Source organism: Phoenix dactylifera, unplaced genomic scaffold (genome assembly GCF_009389715.1).
Source record: "Phoenix dactylifera cultivar Barhee BC4 unplaced genomic scaffold, palm_55x_up_171113_PBpolish2nd_filt_p 000763F, whole genome shotgun sequence".
NCBI classification, from domain to species: Eukaryota; Viridiplantae; Streptophyta; class Magnoliopsida; order Arecales; family Arecaceae; genus Phoenix; species Phoenix dactylifera.
Genome location: NW_024068134.1, coordinates 195,157 through 216,272, shown reverse-complemented (window position 1 = coordinate 216,272; position 21,116 = coordinate 195,157). Strand labels below are relative to the sequence as shown.

The 21,116-nt window shown below is 38.7% G+C and overlaps 1 protein-coding gene across 1 annotated transcript; it reads left to right on the top strand.

The window, feature by feature from the left end:
• Positions 1-235: 235 nt before the first annotated feature.
• Positions 236-19,297, top strand: LOC120107098 (transcription factor MYB3R-5-like). Its single transcript, XM_039120256.1, has 5 exons — positions 236-254; positions 834-928; positions 1,021-1,121; positions 16,346-16,474; positions 17,341-19,297. The coding sequence occupies exons 1-5, from the start codon at positions 236-238 to the stop codon at positions 18,182-18,184; spliced, it is 1,188 nt and encodes a 395-aa protein (XP_038976184.1). The 3' UTR covers positions 18,185-19,297.
• The last annotated feature ends 1,819 nt before the right edge of the window (positions 19,298-21,116 follow it).

Here is a 21,116-nt window from a genome sequence, read left to right as displayed (position 1 = left end):
CAATTAATCTACTCTGCTATAAATTTTTCAAAAAAGTTGCTGCTATTTTAATTAAATGGCATTTTTGCTTTTTAATACCTATTGGTTCACTTGACTCCTTGTTTCATATTTGACGGCAACTTAAGATTTTTCACTTAAGCTTTAACTGTGAGTATTTGTCCAACATTCACTACCAAACAGATATTGCACCTCTCATGCTATTAATAGATATTCATTTGTCTCTTTTACATCACAGATGCATCATGGAAGGCATTGTACCCTCCAGTATAGACATTGCCTGTTCCAAATACGCAGCCCATGATACATAAATGCAGTGCAGAGTCAAGAGTAGTTATTTGACCAATGATTCATTTGCTTGCCTCCACTATCATGCTCAAGGATGATGAGCAGCATAAACCAGTAATGCCATTATCCCTGCTTACTTTGTGAAACTGTAACTGGGTTTCTTGAATGTTTCACTTTGATCATAATCAAGCATTGCAATAATTACTATTTATTTCTTAAAATTTTTATTGGGATTTTCTAAGAGTTTCACTTGGAAGTACGAGCTTTTGGGTGGGTTAGGCTTTTTTTGTTGCTTGATAAACTTTTACTTCCTTTTTTTACTTCATAAACATATGAATTCAATAAATTTTAAAGTATAGAATTCAAATTTAATTACATCTTCAAGTCAAATGTGATATTTCAATGTGACCTTCTTGGCTTTCCAATTTCTGGGTTATGATTCACGTTTGTCGAGAACATTGAAATTATAACTTTAGATATGTTTTTATTGAAAAAGTTAAAATTTATGTATGCAGATCTTATCTGACAATGGTTATGCTTTTTCCCAGCTGAACTATTTCCAGGTCGGACAGATTTGCAGTGTCGCAGCCGCTGGAAGAGAGTTCTCAACCCTGAGCTAATAAAAGGAACCTGGACCAAGGAGGTAGAGTCCATCATCCTCCGTTTCTTCTATGTATAATGCCACTGCACCATATTTTATAAGTTGCTTTAGTGAATCTGCTATTAAATATGCAGGAAGATGACCTTATTATTCAACTAGTTGAAAAGCATGGTTGTAAGTGGTCTGTCATTGCAAAGTCCTTGCCAGGTCGTATAGGCAAGCAATGTCAAGACAGGTAATGTGGCAATGTTCTGGTATAATTTTTATATTAAAAGAAATAAAATTTTTGGAAGCTCTTCTTTTTGGAACTAATAATCCTCATGTTTTTCAGCCGTTTTCTGTTAGAACTAGTCTAATAGTTCTCAAGACATGATACAGATTGTTTAATATATGTATCTTAAATATATAATGTTAAATTCTCCTAAGCTGAGGTTCTATCTTCGATACAATTTTAGAAATTAAACCAAACAGGACTTAGTAAATTAATTTTGTCAAGAAATTAGATATGAAAAGTTACTAAAGTTTCTGAACCAAAACTCCAATGTACCCCCTTTTCAATCAGACTATATGCAGATTTGGACAAGTGATTCTAGTGATATTGTCTGCTCTGAGTTTTTTCATTTACTATTTGAAAACCCTACATGTTAAGTTTATAGAGTAGTTAATCATTCATAGAAATTGCTGGTTAATTAAGATCTGCATAGCTAAACCTGTATATGAAGGATGAGGCTTGTTGTTCAAGTTTGCATGTCTTGGGAGCTGCAGATTCTTCACGTTATAGATTTTCTTGTACAATTGACTTTGACTGTTGTAAGAGATCACAGCTTAGTTTCTTCGAGAGTCATCTTTAAAATAGAAGAGCTACTAGCTCACAGTTCATCTAAAAAGGCAATAGGATGATAGGCTGAATTGGCTGGGTTTGAAATTTGCAGAAACTGAAATGGGATGTGCTGAAATTACATATTTGGAATATTTGTCAGTCTCAAGTTTCTTATTTTGAATGCTAGAAAATATCAATATTTTTATTATTTTCTATATTAATATTCCCTATTTTTATCAATATTTGTCGTCCATTGTCTTTGTTTCTGTCATGCATATCTTCATAAAATATGAACATGTAATAATATGTGAATTTATCATTCTATTATCTATTGTTCAACATTCTATAGCAAGGTTTGCCGATCCGATACTATAGGTCATACCAGCTGGTGATTGGTTCAGTGCGGTACAAGTCTGTACCATGCCCTTTTGAGATGTATTGAAACAAGGAGGGGGAGAGGGGGAAAATTAAAGAGAGGGAGGGAGAAGGAGAAGAGAGTGAGAGGCTCGTTCCATACTCGGATAATGCTTGATGGCTGAGATCGTGGCCTAGGTAGTGCAAATCTGACTATAGAGGAGGCTGTGGCAACAGAAAGTTTAGGAAGCCCGGATCTAGCAGCGGAACAAGCTGTGGATGACAAAGAAGATTTGGGGACTGCAGATCTAGCAGTGGTGGAGGTCATGGATGATGGAAATAGGGAGAGGAATGGTTGGTTGGAGAGGGAGGAAGAGAGAGGGAGGGAGGGAGGGAGGGGGAGCGAGAAGAGGAAGAAGGAGAGGGAGGGGGAGAGAGAGAGCGAAGAGAGAGGGCCGAGGAGCTTTGAGCTGTCAACTATCTGGTATGGCGATGAGGACAAAGTGAGAGAGGGGGAGAGAGAGGGAGAGAGAGGGACGGAGAGGGAGAGAGAGGGACGGAGAGGGAGAGAGGGAGCATCAGCCGTTGGCATATGTGGGATGATCGTCGATTGGCGAGGGTGAGATGAGCACGAGGCTGCATGCACTCGAGAGTGACAAGCATAAGAGAACAAATCCTAAACCACTCTATCTTGAATTAGTAGGCTGAATTGTGTTGGTAGCCAATTAGTCCAGGTTCAATATGCCCCGAACTGGTTGTTTGGCATGGTTCGGCAAACCGTGTTATAGTTTGTATGGTAGTGACATTTCTTATTTCATTCATGCAATTTACATGCTTCTCCATATCAGAACTATGGTTCTAAAGTGTACAAGAACTCTCAATCACTTCTATTTGTTATATCATGCATTCGCTAGTTAACTACACTAGAAGGTCTAATGTTTGAAACATCTTCATGCGCTTGAACAAGACTTTATTGTGAAATCATTGCATCTTGCCTTACCTTCTCTCTCTATACACGTGTATGTGAGTGCGCGAATCATTCCAACAAAGTTTGATAACATCACTAGAAGTGGGTATTTGAAACTACACCATAATATTAACCATTAGCAAAGTCACGACATCTACCACCATTGTAAGCTGTTCCAGGTCCTTTTTCTCATGACACCATTCATGTTGTTCTATTCGTATTGTAAAGGTCTTTCACTTCTCTTCCTCATCCTTTGATGCAATTTGACACCTTCTCCTTACTGGAGTTTCTTTCGATCTTTCTTACTCTAGTACCATTTCAAATTGTTCTCTAGAGCTTTATATTGTATGTTATGTGTACTTATCCCTTGCTCTATTATTCCTAGTTTTGCTGCACATACAATTCAGCACTTAGATCTCTTACAGACTCAACATTATTGTCATAGTTTGGCAAAAGGGGAAAAATGACTTTTGGCCATGTAGTGATCAGTTTGATCCCCTAAAATGACAACCTTTCTTCTGCTTTTATTTCCTCTGAATGAGATTGTGTCCCATTTTTTTTATTTGTTTCATGAAATTTTACTTGCATTACAAGTTTTGGTTGGTTGCTGTCTCATAAAAGTGTATTGATTCAAAGATGTTGGTTTCCAATCATACCTTAGTACTTTTAGGAGTTGCTTTGAAAAGTTGGGTGTTTGAAACGAATTCTATAATGCTGCTATTGTTTGAATAATTTTATTAAATTATCATGTTGGAACTTGTCTTGGATATAACAAAAGAAGAAAATGATCTTGCTAGCATATGATTTGAATAATCAGTGGGTCTAGCAGAATTTTGGATGTAACAAAATTTTATGGACATGATGAAAACACAGATTGCGAAGACATCTACAAGTTTATAGGATGTTTACATGTTGTTGGGAAATGGCCCAACTATTTGCTACAGGCTATAGGATTTTTTTCCCTTGGCTAATTCTATCATGGGCTATATATTTTGCCACGATGAGCTTTCCCAAACTCTTTCCTCAAAACTCTGGTATGTTATCTCTCAGGTCTTCTAGATATGTAGCTTAATATAATAACACAATAAGAAGCCCTTTTCAAAAGGAATACTTCAAAACAAGGTTTTGAAAATTAAGATATGTGATGGGCACTTGCTAATGGCTAGTTCAGGCATAAAATGAAGAAGACGGGTATTGTATGTATCAAGTGATACAGTGCCAGCACAGAGTGGTACTTTGATCCTTGCCCCAGAATCTTTCTTGCACATGCTTGCACAATCTCATTTGATCATTACTTTGGCCTCCTTCAGTTCATGTCTTATATAATCTCATTTAGTTTACTGATTTTTTCACATATTTGCATCAGCGTTGTCATCCCTACCATGCTCATTTCATGTTCTTGAATCTTTTTATTGCTCAACAATCTAAAAGCATGATAATGTGGTCTCTATTTCCATATTAAATTTTCCATCAAGTTTCAAGAGTTATGTCTGTTACATGGTCTGCTGTGCCAGTACCTAGCCCCGGACTAGTTGTCTGGTGGCACGGGCCCACGTCGTGTTGTGCCTGGCCTGTACCAACACAGTAGAGGAGGCGGGGGAGAGGGCGAGTAAAGAAAAGAGAGAGGGAGAGAAGGAGACAGGGGGAAGAGAGAATGAGGGTGGTGGAGGACGGTGGAGGGCCGTCGGAGGCCGGCGTCTCGGGCAGGAGACAGTGAAAGGCTCTGTGGCCAAGAAATAGGTCAGAGTTTGGCCTCTTTTTTTTATTCGCAATTTTTAAGTGAAGTCGGCAAATCGCTTATCGACTTGACTTAAAAATCGCAAAATTAAAAAGAAGCTGTACCCTTATTTCGAATGAAATAGAGGACCGGTCTATTTTCCGCACGGAGGAGCGTCATCCGTACGGCTTGCCAGCCTCCACTGGTTGTATCACCATAATAATGAAATAATCATGCCTCTTATCTTTTGGTATTTGTTGACCCCCTAATGGATTTTGATGAATACAAAACACTAGAGTATAATTCCTTTTATATTAACAATTTATTTAAGGATTTCAGGTGTTTATCTAAGAATATTGTTAAGAATTGTCAAGGCATGTTTCCATATTTTTCAAGGATTTATTGAAGATTTTTTGAGATAAAGAAAACAGATCAGGGACAGCCGAGACGTCTCCGGTTTGTCCCAGAGACGTCTTTGGCACGTAGAGGAAGAACTGGCACGTCTGGAGACGTCCCCGGCACCTGGCGAGGCGTCTCGCAGGGTCGGAGTCGACTCCCGACTCTGCGGAGTCGACTCTCTCAGAGACGGGAGAAAGGCCGATTTCAAGGGATGCGCGCGAGTCGTCTCCGAAGGACGCGGAGTCGTCCCCACGCATAAAAAGCAAACATCCCGAGACGTCCCCAGAAAGCGCGGAGTCGACTCTCTCAGGGATTCCAGAGGACTTGTTTTTCGTTGATAAAACTACGGAGTCGTCCCCGACGTCGCGGAGTCGTCCCCATGCATAAAGCACAAGCATCCCGAGACGTCCCCGTAAAGTGCCGAGCCGACTCTCTCAGAAAAATAGAAAAACAAGAAGTCGAGCTGTTCTTCTTCAGAGTCGACCCCAAAAAGCGCCGAGTCGACTCCAAACATCGTCAAAAGAATTTTTATACAGCCGAGATGTCTCGCGGTCAGGCGGAGACGTCTTCGGAGCGCCTGGGATGCGACTGACACACTTTTGCAGGTTTGTTTGAATTTCAAACGGTAATATCTTTGTGTCTAACGGATCTATTGCTTGTAGGGCTATAAAAGGGAGCTTTTAAGTGCCTTTAAACAACTTCTCACCAAAAAAAAATACAAGATCATTCAAGAGAGAAGAAAGAAAAAGAGGTTCAAGGGAGTTGGTGCTTTCAAGAGAAGAAATCAAGTGCATTCAAGTTTTCTTCATCTGATTTCGTGCTCAACTACTCACTCCCACTCGGCATTCAAAGCTCGCATTCAAGCCAACGTGATCCACATCGGAAGAACCACCATTAGCCACGCTTCCAACGGCAAAAAGGGTTCTTCCGGTTTTGTTGCTTTTCATTGTTATATTTGCTTTCATAAGAGCTTTTAAATCTTTGTAAAACATTTGATTATTGTGCTTGTTCCAGTCAAGGGACTTGGAACAAGGGATAGGCGTCCCAAGCCTAGGTTAAATTGGGGAATTGTAGGGTTCGTTGTTAGCCCGGGGTAAAACAACGAGTTGGGTAGTGCACTCGGAAAACTACCGGACTGTAATCGCTGATTATCGTGGAAATTCCCAAAGGTGTTTGGGGAGTGGATGTAGGAGCAGTGGAAGCTCCGAACCACTATAAATCTTTGTGTTTGCGATTGACTGTACTTATAACTTTATTCTTACTTTAGTACATACACTTGTGTGTCTTGTTTTAATTAGACAAAAAGTTTTAAAACACCCAATTCACCCCCCTCTTGGGTGACCATCTCTGGGCAACAAGTGGTATCAGAGCAGGTGCTCTGTGTATTCTTGAAGACTTAACCGTCTTTGCCAAAGATCAAGATGGCAACACCCTTCAACAATGTCCCTGCTGAGGGGCAGGCAACCAATAGACCTCCACTTTTCAATGGGACAAATTATTTCTATTGGAAGACTAGAATGAGAATTTTTATTCAAGCACAAGATTATGCCTTGTGGAGGGTTATAATCAAGGGACCACACGAACCATCTCACATGGTTAATGGCATTCAAGTTCCCAAACCTGAGGAGGATTGGGATGAGAATGATAGTAGGATGGTTCAACTCAATGCTAGAGCCATGAACTCATTGTTTTGTGCTCTAGATGTAAATGAGTTTAATAGAGTCTCCACCTGTAGTTCCGCCAAGGAAATATGGGATAGGCTTGAAGTTACCCACGAGGGTACCAATCAAGTCAAAGAGTCTAAAGTGAACATTCTAGTTCACAAATATGAGTTATTTAAGATGGAACCCAACGAAACTATTTCATGCATGTTCACACGCTTCACTGATATAATAAATGGTCTAAAGAATTTGGGTAAAACTTACACTAACTCAGAACTTGTGAGGAAAATTCTCAGGTCCTTGCCAAAAGTTTGGGAAGCGAAGGTCACGGCGATCGTAGAAGCTAAAGACCTCAACACGTTGGCACTTGAACAACTATTGGGCTCATTGATGACGCATGAGCTTACAATGAAGCAACATGAAGAAGATGTGCCAAAGAAGAAGACAATCGCCCTCAAGGCTACTTCAAGTGTTTGTGAAGAAGAAAGCAGTGAGAGTGAAGAGGAAAGTGAAGATGAAGACTTGGGATTAATAGTAAGAAAGTTCAAAAAATTCATGAGAAGAAAAAAACCCTTCCCAAGAAAGAAGTTTGGAGGGAGAAATGATTGGAAAAGGAAAAAGAAAGAGAAAGAGACCCAATCATATGTTATGATTGCAAGAGATCGGGACACATCCGCTTCGAATGCCCTCAACAGAAGAAGCACTATGGAAAGAAGAAGAAGAAGGCGTTGAAAGCAACTTGGAATGATAGTGACACATCCTCCTCCGAGGAAGAGAAGGAAGAGACCGCCAACTTGTGTTTCATGGCATTCGACGACGATGAGGTATGTCAAAGCTCAACTACAGATTTTACTTTAGAAGAATTATATGAAGCTTTCCAAGAGCTCATGAGTGATTGTAGTATGTTAGGAGCAAAAAATAAAGAATTAAAGGCCTCCAATCAAAAACTAAAGGATGACATTAAAAACCTATTGATTGAGAAGGAGAGCTATGAAAATGATAACATCATTGACCTAAAGGATAAAAATTCAAAACTTAGCATTGAAAATGAATCGGCAAAAACACTCATTAAGGAATTAAGTCTAAAAGTCAAATTCCTACTCAATAGTAATACCTCACTTGCACAAAATGTTGAATCCCTTAAAAATGATAAGGAAGAATTGGCTAAAGAAAATTTGGACCTTAAAGATGAGGTACACAAGTACAAACCAATTGTGCAGAAATTTACACATAGCTCTGAAAAATTAAATCTTATTCTATCCAATCAAAGAGCTGTTTTTAATAAAGCCGGATTAGGATACAAAACTAGCAAACAACAAAAATATCTAAAGAACTTTTTTGTGAAAGCAAAAGACATCAAAACTGAAAAACCTACATGCTTTCATTGTGGGAAAAGTGGACATAAAGACTATTCTTGCATTCAAATTCAAACTAACAAGAATACATTTGTAAAGCGTAAAAACACAACTAAAATGTGGGTGCCTAAGGGAACCAACTACACTAACCAAGAAGGACCCAAGAAAACTTGGGTACCTAAGAGCTTCACATGATTATTTTGCAGGTATGCCTTGCAGCCGGGAGCAAAAAGAGAATGTGGTATCTTGATAGCGGTTGCTCAAGGCATATGACCGGTGACGAGAGTCTTTTCGTCACCTTCAAATCAAAAGAAGGAGGAGTAGTCACATTTGGAGACAATGCTAAAGGTCAAATCATTGGCGTTGGTAAAATCTCCATATCACCCTCCTCATTTATTGACAATGTATTGTTAGTTAATGGATTAAAACATAATTTATTAAGTATAAGTCAATTTTGTGACAAGGGGTTTAAAGTGTCATTTGAATCTTCCCTATGCATAATTAGTAGTCCAATTGACAATGAGATCATACTTATGGGACATAGGCGTGGAAATGTTTACATGGTAGATCTTGATGATCTCACCATGAAAGATGGCCAATGTCTTGTAGCCATGGATGCCAAGGTCAATGAGACTAGCTGGTTATGGCATCGTAGGTTAGGGCATGCTAGCATGGATTTAATTTCTAAAGTGATTACAAAAGATCTAGTCAAAGGACTACCAAAAATAGACTTTAAAAGAACAAAATTTGTGCTGCATGTCAACTAGGAAAACAAACAAGAAGTTCTTTCAAGTCTAAGAACATAGTTTCAACATCAAAACCCCTAGAACTAATTCACATGGATTTATTTGGACCCACTAGAACTGCTAGTCTAGGGGGTAAGAAGTTTGGTCTTGTAATTGTTGATGATTTTTCACGTTTTACATGAGTTTCATTTCTTGCCCACAAAGATGAGTCCTTTCCCGCTTTTATCAAGTTTCATAATAGGATTTCGAATGAACTTAATCTTAAACTAAAAGCAATTAGGAGTGATCATGGTACCGAGTTTGAAAATCAGCATTTTGAAAAATTTTGTGAAGAAAACGGTATCAATCACAATTTCTCGGCTCCTAGGACACCCCAACAAAATGGGGTGTTAGAAAGGAAGAATCGCACACTAGCAGATATAGCTCGTACCATGTTGTGCGAATCGGATCTACCAAAGTACTTTTGGGCTGAAGCAATAAATACTGCTTGTCATATTTTAAACCGTGCTTTAGTTAGATCTATCTTAAAGAAAACACCTTATGAGTTGTTGAAAAATAAGAAGCCCAATATAAGCTATTTTCATGTTTTCGGTTGTCGCTGCTTTATTTTAAACAATGAAAGGACAATCTAAGTAAATTTAGTGCTAAATCAGATGAGGGAATCTTCTTAGGTTATTCCTCATCTAGTAGAGCATACAGGGTCTTCAACAAGAGAACTCTCGTTGTTGAAGAATCCATTCATGTTGTTTTTGATGAAGCTAATGGAGATTCTTCTAGAAAAGAAGAAGATGGTGATGCAGGTATACTTGAAGACAGAATGAAGGAATTCTCCATACAAGACAAACAACATGAGGATGAAATCAAAGAAGATACAATTCAGCAAGATGAAGAAGATCAATCTCCAGCGAGAAATCAAGATCTTCCTAGGGAATGGAGGTATGCACATGGTCATCCAAGGGATCTAATCCTTGGTGATCCTTCACAAGGGATAAGGACAAGATCCTCTTTAAGAAACACTAGTAATTATCTTGCATTCGTTTCACAGATAGAGCCTAAATCACTAGAAGAAGCCGAAAAAGATGAAAATTGGATAAATGCTATGCAAGAGAAATTAAACCAATTTGAAAGAAATCAAGTTTGGACTCTAATGAAAAGACCCCCTAATGTTTCAATTATAGGCACCAAGTGGGTATATAGAAATAAACTAGATGAAGATGGAATAGTAATAAGAAACAAAGCTAGGCTAGTAGCCAAAGGATATAATCAGGAGGAAGGAATAGATTTTGATGAAACTTTTGCTCCTGTTGCTAGGTTAGAGGCTATTAGACTACTTTTGGCACATGCATGCTTCATGGATTTCAAATTCTATCAAATGGATGTAAAAAGTGCCTTTTTAAATGGTTATATAATGAAGGAAGTTTATGTAGGACAACCTCCAGGTTTTGAGAACCACTTACATCCAGATTATGTTTTTAAATTGCATAAAGCATTGTATGGACTTAAGCAAGCCCCTAGGGCATGGTATGAAAGATTAAGTAATTTTCTAATTGAAAATAAATTTAAAAGAGAAATGTAGACAAAACACTCTTCATTAAAAGAAAAGGGAATGACTTATTGCTTGTGCAAATTTATGTGGATGATATAATTTTTGGTGCTACTAATGATAGTCTTTGTCAAGAGTTTGCTAAGCTTATGCAGGGAGAATTTGAAATGAGCATGATGGGTGAGCTCAACTTCTTCCTTGGGCTACAAATAAAACAATCAGAGGAAGGCATCTTCATCAGTCAGTCCAAATACATCAAGGAAATGTTGGAGAAGTTCAAGATGAAGGATGCAAAGGAAATCAGCACACCCATGGGCTCAAGTTGCAAGCTTGACAAAGATGAAAAAGGTAAAAGTGTAGACTGCAAATTGTACAGAGGTATGATAGGGTCTTTACTTTACCTTACTGCTAGTAGACCAGACATATTATTCAGTGTTTGCATGTGTGCTAGATACCAAGCATGTCCTAAGGAATCACACTTGCAAGCTGTTAAAAGAATATTCAGATATCTAGTAGGGACATCTAATGCAGGCTTATGGTATTCTAAACAATCTGATTTAAATTTAATTGCTTATTCCGATGCTGATTTTGCCGGGTGCAAACTCGACAGAAAAAGCACAAGTGGTACTTGTCAATTCTTGGGTGCTAACTTGGTTTCTTGGTTTAGCAAGAAACAGAATTCAGTTGCATTGTCCACAGCTGAGGCTGAGTACATTGCAGCCGGAAGCTGTTGTGCCCAAGTTCTTTGGATTAAGCAACAACTTGAAGATTTTGGTATCAAAATGGACAACATACCAATTAGATGTGATAATACAAGCGCAATTAATTTAACAAAAAATCCTGTCCAACACTCTAAATCAAAACACATAGAGATTAGGCATCACTTTATAAGGGATCATGTGCTGAAAAATGATGTATTGATTGAGTATGTATGCACTGAAAATCAATTGGCCGATATCTTTACAAAGCCCCTTTGTAAAGATAGGTTCAATTTTTTAAGGAATGCTTTGTGCTTGTATGATCCTAACAAATAGATTGAACTTGTAATGCAATGCTTTGTAAGCTCTAGAGATACATATGAATGCTACTCAAACTAATAATACACTTCAAGGTCACATATAGCAAACCTAGTGCCTAATAAGTGAAAACATGAATCTATCAAAGTTAGATGACGAATTGTTTGACTTTCGGAGGATGGTTACCCTCCCTTGGACTCTTCATGGAGATATTTTCAGAGCCTATTTCATAGGCATTCGAAATTTGGTCAAACATTCCTCATTTCAATATTGATAATTCAAAAATCATTATCAAACTTTTATAGGATGTATTATTAAGGGGAAGGATCACAAGCAAGCTCACTCTATATTCACCAAAAGAAATCACACTGATTATTGTAGTTGAATAAAACAAATTGGGAAAAGATAGAAATCATTCTGAAATTTTTCAGTGCCGGAGACGTCTCTGGCAAATCACAGAGACGTCCCCCCGGCGAGACGTCTCGCATTAGTCGCGGAGACGTCTCGGGGACCAAATGAAAGTTTTTAAAATAGGTCGAAACAGCTCGAGCCGTCCCGAGCTGCCTTCCTTCGTCCCCAATGAAAACCGAAACCCTAGCCTCCATCTTCTCTCCACCACAAACCAAACCAAAATCTCTCCCCATTTTCCTAGATTTCCAATCCATGGCACCTAAGAAAGCTAGGCGAACGGGTGGGAGGCGTCCTAGGGTAGCAAATGACGACGAAGAACGGAGGAAGAGCCCTCCGCGCCGTCTCCTCCGGTTGCTCCGCCAACCGTGACCCCCTCCTGTGCGAATCGCACAGTAACCACAGGTAGATACATAGATTTTCAGTTTCTAGCTAGTGAGGGGTTCTCTATTGGAGAGAGACTCCGTGCCCAAGGTTGGGAACATCTATGTTCCCTAAATATGTCAACCTATCCCGGCCTAATGAGAGAAATTTTTAGCAATATGGCCTTAGGGAACTCGGGGTACACCGGATATGTCCGAGGCACATTGGTAGAGATCAATGAAGACATTTTATCTAGTGTGTTACAAATACCCAAGTACGGTGAGGCTCCGACCTCACATCCCCAAAGGGAGATTGCCCTAAACCTAATTTTAGGTAGAGAGGACTGCGGTCCTCTTGACATAGTTAAGTCCCAAGACCTCAATGCCGAAATGAGATTGCTTTTGTGCATAGTTAACCGGGTCTTGTTTCCAAAAACCGGTCGCTTCGATTTCGTTTCGGAGCGAGACTTAGCCATCATGCACCAAATCTTGCTAGGGATTCCCCTAAACCTCCCTAGGCTCATGATGAACTACATCTCCATATGTCATAGGTATTCTAGATTTAGCATACCATATGGGATGGTCTTCACCCTACTGTTTAAACACTTTAAGGTTCCAATCCCTGAAAATGAGCCAGAAAAACCTTTAAGAAACACTGATTATTACAATGAGAGCACATTACATAGGATGGAGTTTCACAAGAAAGATGGGTCTTGGGTTAAGGTCTCTAAAAGAAAATCCCAAACAGAGCCTGAGATCCAACATCAGGAGCCTGACCACCTCTCTCCTCCACATAGCCCTATGGCCTTTCCTGATGTACCTTCCAGCTCGGCTGGACCATCCACTTCAGTGCCTCCTCCTCCAGCTAGTGGATCATTGTCCTTATCAGATGAGCAGATGCACACCCTAGCATCCGTGATGTGCCAGCAGATGAGGGAAGAGATGAGATCAATAATCTCTGCTGAGTTAGCTCCCATCCGCACCTCACATGAAGCACTCCTAGAACAATTGAAGGAGATCAAAATTCAGATGGAAGCTATAGGGTCAGAATTGGTTCGTGTGGCAACAAACCAAACTATAAGATCAATGGAGATACAGGCTGAATTGAAGATCATATCGAATGGTCTTCAAGAGTTGACGAGCCCTGAAGGCAATGTGGGCAGTGTGGCTGCCCAACTTAGAGGAAGGATTGATGGGGCAACTCATGAGTTTGAAGCACTAGTGACAGCCCTCAATCAATCTCAGGGAGATCACTTCAGAAGCCTAATGGATGCAATAAATGGATTTATAGAGGCTGCTGCTAGGGCTATTGAGCGTGGTCGCCGGTGAGGGACATTTTGTGGACATCTAGGGTTCATCTTTTTGTAAAACCCTAGGCTTATTTGAAACTTCTTCTTTTGTATTAGCAATCAATACTTGTAATGGCCTTTTATTCTTGTAATGGTTTTCTTTTTATCCTTGTAATGACTTCAAATGATTGCAATGATATATGAATGTCATACACTTCCTTTTGAATCTTGGTGCATGTTTCTAATTCTGTGATGTGCCATGAGAATGTTCAAATTTGACAATGTGCAACCACTTTACTATTTTGCCAACTTGTCAATGCATATGAAACAGGGGGAGCACAACTTATATTCACTGCATTCAAAAGGTCTGAAATGAATTCCAAACCAAAGGGGGAGTAAAATGAATGCTGAATTCATGGATGGCAATAACTTGGAAATCATTGATTGTTTCATTATAATATGAATGCTGAATTCTAATAGGCATCGTGCTTTAGGCACCCAAGGAAAATTTGTCCCCTTCATTGTTGATGACAAAAAGGGGGAGTAGAACCAATATATGGAATGCAAAATACAAAATTTACACTCATACTTAAAATTGAATTAGAAAAGATAAAATTGAAGAATATTGACTTTAAGACAATTGCCCTTCTGGAAAAGAAAGAGAAAGTCAAAAGTATTTAGCTTTCAATTGTCTTATTTCATTAATTTACATTTTAACTTGATTCAAATCTAGTTGATATGCCAAAATTGCTCAAGAGCTACTAAGATCATTACTTATGCATAAGGATAGAACTGAAAGTTGACTATATTGAATTATGCATACTGTATCTAGCTCTAACCAAAACACAATACTTGTACATCTGAACAAATACTGTGTATATGTTTAAATTTTAAATTTTGCATATACTCAGTGTTTTGTCATCATCAAAAAGGGGGAGATTGTTGACCCCCTAATGGATTTTGATGAATATAAAACACTAGAGTATAATTCCCTTTATATTAACAATTTATTTAAGGATTTCAGGTGTTTAACTAAGAATATTGTTAAGAATTGTCAAGGCATGTTCCCATATTTTTCAAGGATTTATTGAAGATTTTTTGAGATAAAGAAAACAGATCAGGGACAGCCGAGACGTCTCCGGTTTGTCCCAGAGACGTCTCTGGCACGTAGAGGAAGAACTGGCACGTCTGGAGACGTCCCCGGCACCTGGCGAGGCGTCTCGCAGGGTCGGAGTCGACTCCCGACTCTGTGGAATCGACTCTCTCAGAGACGGCAGAAAGGCCGATTTCAAGGGATGCACGCGAGTCGTCTCCGAAGGACGCGGAGTCGTCCCCACGCATAAAAAGCAAACATCCCGAGACGTCCCCAGAAAGCGCGGAGTCGACTCTCTCAGGGATTCCAGAGGACTTGTTTTTCGTTGATAAAACTACGGAGTCGTCCCCGACGTCGCGGAGTCGTCCCCATGCATAAAGCACAAGCATCCCGAGACGTCCCCGTAAAGTGCCGAGCCGACTCTCTCAGAAAAACAGAAAAACAAGAAGTCGAGCTGTTCTTCTTCAGAGTCGACCCCAAAAAGCGCCGAGTCGACTCCAAACATCGTCAAAAGAATTTTTATACAGCCGAGACGTCTCGCGGTCAGGCGGAGACGTCTCCAGAGCGCCTGGGACGCGACTGACACACTTTTGCAGGTTTGTTTGAATTTCAAACGGTAATATCTTTGTGTCTAACGGATCTATTGCTTGTAGGGCTATAAAAGGGAGCTTTTAAGTGCCTTTAAACAACTTCTCACCAAAAAAAAAACACAAGATCATTCAAGAGAGAAGAAAGAAAAAGAGGTTCAAGGGAGTTGGTGCTTTCAAGAGAAGAAATCAAGTGCATTCAAGTTTTCTTCATCTGATTTCGTGCTCAACTACTCACTCCCACTCGGCATTCAAAGCTCGCATTCAAGCCAATGTGATCCACATCGGAAGAACCACCATTGCCCACGCTTCCAACGGCAAAAAGGGTTCTTCCGGTTTTGTTGCTTTTCATTGTTATATTTGCTTTCATAAGAGCTTTTAAATCTTTGTAAAACATTTGATTATTGTGCTTGTTCCAGTCAAGGGACTTGGAACAAGGGATAGGCGTCCCAAGCCTAGGTTAAATTGGGGAATTGTAGGGTTCGTTGTTAGCCCGGGGTAAAACAACGAGTTGGGTAGTGCACTCGGAAAACTACCGGACTGTAATCGCTGATTATCGTGGAAATTCCCAAAGGTGTTTAGGGAGTGGATGTAGGAGCAGTGGAAGCTCCGAACCACTATAAATCTTTGTGTTTGCGATTGACTGTACTTATAACTTTATTCTTACTTTAGCACATACACTTGTGTGTCTTGTTTTAATTAGACAAAAAGTTTTAAAACACCCAATTCACCCCCCTCTTGGGTGACCATCTCTGGGCAACAGTATTTATTTTTGATAAGGAATTCGTTTGTAGTTGTATCACCATTGAAACAACAATCCTTATACTATTTTCTAGTTCTGTTGGTTTATAGCTTTTTTCTTGAAAGCTTCTTATAGTTCATTTTGGCATGCTCTTTATATATGCAACATAGCATGCAAAATTCAGCAAGAGAGGCAAGCTAAAAAGTAAATCAATTAATATTGCAATTCCTCAGATTTTTGACTTTCATGATATCATCATGTACCAAAAATTCATCGAAATTTAAGTTTATTTATTCTGGAGCTAGTTCTGCTGTCATATATCAGTTTCAAGAAATAATATCATGTCATGAGATGCTTGTATCTTGTTCTCAAAGCTGGAGGTTGACTATTTCTTTTTTAGGTGGCTCAACTACTTGAACCCTGCAATAAACAAGGATGCATGGACAAGAGAGGAAGAGGAGGTTCTAGTTTGTGCCCACCAAATATATGGAAGCAAATGGGCAGAAATAGCCAAGTATTTACCAGGAAGGTACTGCTATGGTTGTTAGTATCTAGAAAGGCTTGCAATTCTTGCCTTTCATATATATTATATTTCTTTCTTTTGATATTACTGAGATGTTCTCGGCTTATTGTTGAAGTTTGGCAAAACATCATCTTTGTTACAAAAATAATGATCACCCTACTTGGATATTTTGTATCAATGAGTCTCAAGGTTTAAAAGCATTTTGACAGAGTGTCGCAAGCATACTTGATACACAGTTAAGTAAAACAAAAATACTTATAGACTTATAATTCTCCATCTCAATTTTTTTGATCTTATTGCTGGAAAAAAAATGTCTGCTTCAATGGGCAACAAATTATGAATTTTTTTTAAGTGATTACAGCAGAACTTGTCAAATACTGGTGACTTGGCCCTTAGAGATATGAACAAAAATTTAAAGATACCAGTATCTCAAGTTTGCGAAAATGCAAGCCAAGTGACAGTGATGGTACTGCTGATATCAACAGAATTCTTACTAAACCTCGACATTTTGAGAGTGGAAATTTTGGTTCCTTGCCTCATGCACCTTGAACTTGATAATATGAGCTATCAGCAGCTTCCACTCTTTAAGCAAAAACATGACTAGTTAATTTAATTTGTGGTATGGCAGCTTATATACCCATAGATGATTTTAGCTGATTGGGTAGTGTTTTTTAGACAAATGGGTGATTAGAAATTCTTTCAGTATTTAGAAATCATTTAGATATGTAATTATCAGTTAGAAATTAACCTTGAATGAGTTGCAGTGACGTGTTTTTCTGTGAGATGTCAATTTACTTTTGTCAAAATTTAGCATGCTGCATTACCCTCTCGAGTATCTATCAACTTTTTTTTTTTTTGTTTTTTATTATCAGGACGGGTATCTTCATAAAGAGTCATTTGAAATCTTCTGTCAAGAAGAGATTGGATTCATTTTCAGAATCAGGGTTTATTGAACAACCTCTTGGGGCTGTTGCTCTTGATTTGAACAGTGATATACAGAGTGTAGAATGTCCAAAAGGAGAACCTCTGAAGAGATATGCTGATGATTTTATATCACATGATTGGAAACTAAATGCAGGCAGTTTTAACACTTCCAATGTGGGTTTGGGTCATCAGAATATCAGCCCAAAAGAGCAGTTTTTGGATGTGCAGTCCACGTTTACAGGAGATTCCAAGTGTTTAAGAGCGGGGAATATACATACACTGCCAGAGGATTCCAAACACTTACACAAAGTGGTGGAACCAATTACAGAAGATTCTAAGTGTACGACACCAGGGGAAACTAATTACGAACCTTTGAAGAGTTTACAGCAGAACTTGTCAAAGTCTGGTGACTTGGCCCTTAGAGATGTGAACAAAAAATTTAAAGGTACCAGTATCTCAAGTTTACAAACATGTAAACCAAGTGACAGTGACGGAACTGCTGATATCACCATAATTCTCACTACACCTCAACATTTTGATGATGGAAATTGTGGTTCCTTGCTTCATTCACCTTTGCAGTTGATGGATGGAGATGTTTGCCTTTCAAGTGAAAAGTTATCTAAATCTAAGAATCATATTCAACCTACACCCAGTCCCATTCATTGTTCTACAACACTAGACCTTTCTTTAAGTCTTTCTTGTATTCCAAGCAGCCCAGAGCCTATTGTAAGAAGTGCAGCAAAAAGTTTCAAAAGAACTCCTGTTTTGCGAAAACAAGGACACGAGTTTTAAACAGTTGTTTCTAGAAAAGTCAAAGATGGAAACTGTTGGTGCAAAATATTCTGATGGCATGAGCAACTTTTCATGGAAGGCTGAAGGTTTTAAGGATGTTTTGGGGTCTGAATACATGCATCAGATAGGAAGCAACAACCATTTTGATCTCAACAAAACTGTTCGCGTAACTGGTGACCAGCTTTGCTCCTCTCATAATTTTTTAAAACATGAAGACTCTGGTGCTACAAAATCTGTGGAAGAAAGTTTAGAAGGAGTGTTCGATATGGAGTGGGATCTATCTTTGTGATTTATGTAGCTTTACACAAGGTTCAACTACGACCAGCAACAGTAAGATGTTACTTAGATTTATTCCAAAGGCATATGCATATATTAGGTAAACAAGATGTTACCGCTTTTTTTTGTCTTAACATATCCTTTTGATATAGACATTTTCCCTTTGGCATGTCCTGTATTTCAATTTTCAATATTAAACTGCCAGATATTATTTTTTGTGCATTATCAGCACACATTTTACATATCATATCTCACTAGTTTCAGCAAATATAAATTGCCATGGATCCTCATAACATCACAGTGGCAGGTCCATATAACATGAACTTAGGACCAAATTTCTTCTTGGCAAAATCCTCATGGCGAGACAATTGTCCTCAGTCTTCTGTAAATTCAAATACATTAATGAGGTGGCTAACCAACTTGTCAGCTGCCTTTGCATTGCTGTTTATTTATTATCTAAATAGACTACTAGGTATTGAAACAAGAAGCAGGTATTGAAGTAAATCCTCTCTCTGAATGCTAATAGATCTGTGAGGGGGATTTGCCAAATAGTGGCTGTTATAGCATTGTTTTTAATATATTGTTTAGATTGTCTAGATTGATGCGGCTGAAGAGAAACTTATCGGGCTTTAATTTATGTTGAGCTGCAAGCTGCACTGTGCTATTTCTTGTATTGTTGTCAGCATGTTGGAGGGATATGAAACATTAACCCTGATCTTTTTTCTTACCGATATCTGAAGCTCAACTGAAATGTAGAAATCACAGGCAAAGACAACAAAAGGAAGCCTAGTAATTTCTAACCAGTATCCACTGGGAAAATATAATTTCAAAGATATGCAAACATATGCAAAGTATATGATAAAAATCATGATGGATGGTTTTGATCTCAACATATTTTTTCTTATTATTTTTAATCTTATCACATATATTGTTAGATGTGCCAGATGAAAAATGAACTCTCGGGTTGATTGGTAACTTTTTAATTTTTCCTGTTGAGGCATGAGAGAGTTTGTCAAGCCAAACTGAGTGAATTTGTGAGAACCCAGCCCTTCTGACTATCTAAGACTGAGCCATAGTCCCATGGACCATCGAGAGACCCAGCTTGATTTGCGAATGCGGTGGCAACATTGCAAGAAGGGAAACGAGTGTATCCCCCTCCAAAAGAGGAGGAACGGGCACGAAATGCTCAACATGCGTGTGATTGCTGGAGCCATTGGCATCTTTCCTCATTTTAACCCTTCTCGTCTCTATTTCGCCACCACCACCACTGATCTCCCTATTGGCCTCACACTCTCGCTAGTCCCCTCCAATCACTAGTTCATCAAAAATAAAATCATTTAATGGTTCAGAATGCACCTTGTCCTCACAAACCATGAAGCACAATTTTGCTGCTTTTGAGGTCTTCTCTTCTGAACTAGATTCATCGTTGTCACTCCAAGTAGCGTCCACTGCCTTTTCTCTTGGGTTTTTTAGGGCCTTCTTTAGTATTGGATAGTCGGCTTTAAAATGGCCAGGCTTCTTATATTCATTGCATACAAGTGGTTGTTCTTCCTCCTCTTATTTGCTCGGCTCCGCTTAGCTAAAGGCCTTCTTCCTTGCCTTCTTTTTCTCATGAATCTACTAAATTTCTTTGTTATTAAAGTCATTTCTTCATTCCCTTCTGAATGATCAGACCCTTCACTCTCTTTTTCTTGTTGAACTGTTGACTTAGGAGCGACGGTCCTTTTTTCTTTGATTCATTTTCTTCTAGGTTCTACTTTATGGATAGTTCGTGAATCATCAACAAGACTAACAGTTCTTCTAGAGGAAGGGTGTTAAGGTCTTTTGCTTCTTGGATAGCTATAACTTTAGCCTCCCACATTCTCGGTAGTGACATGAGAATCTTTCTTATCAAATTACTATTAGTATATGATTTTCCAAGACATTTAAGATTATTAATAATACTAGTGAAGTGAGTAAACATATCGAAAATTGACTCACTAGACTCCATTCTAAACAATTTATAATTATGTACAAGCATATTAACTTTAGATTCCTTAACATGGTTAGTACCTTCGTGAGTTATCTCTAGCCTATCCTAGATTTTGTTAGTAGACAAACAAGTTGAAATCTGATTGAATTCATTAGCATCCAATGAGCAATTCAAAACATTCATGAACTTAGGACTTAACTGTGCCATTTTCTTATCTGATTCATCCCATTCTCCTTCGGATTTAGGAAGAGACGCACCATCAATTATTTTTGTGGGTGTGTGAGGTCCATTAACTATGACACTTCACATGTCGTAGTTTAGTACTTGAATAAAAATGTGTATGCGTGCTTTCCAATAAGTATATTAAGCCATTGAAAAATGGAGGTCTATTTATGGATTGTTCCTCAGATAGAGAGATTCAAACAGTGGCTGCCATAGCTCTTTAACTCTTGACGGTTAGGTCAATGAATGGCTTGAGTACCAGGGCCCTGATACCACTTGTTGCCCAGCTATACAACCCAATAGGGGGGTGAATTGGTTTTTCAAAATTTTTTGCTAAATGCAGTAGAATTAAATACTTAATGGAAGAAGATAAACTTTAGCAATAAACTAATAAGCAGATATGCTAAAGATAAAAGCAAGTAAAACAAACAAGGCAAATACAAAAAAATATAGTAGTTCGGT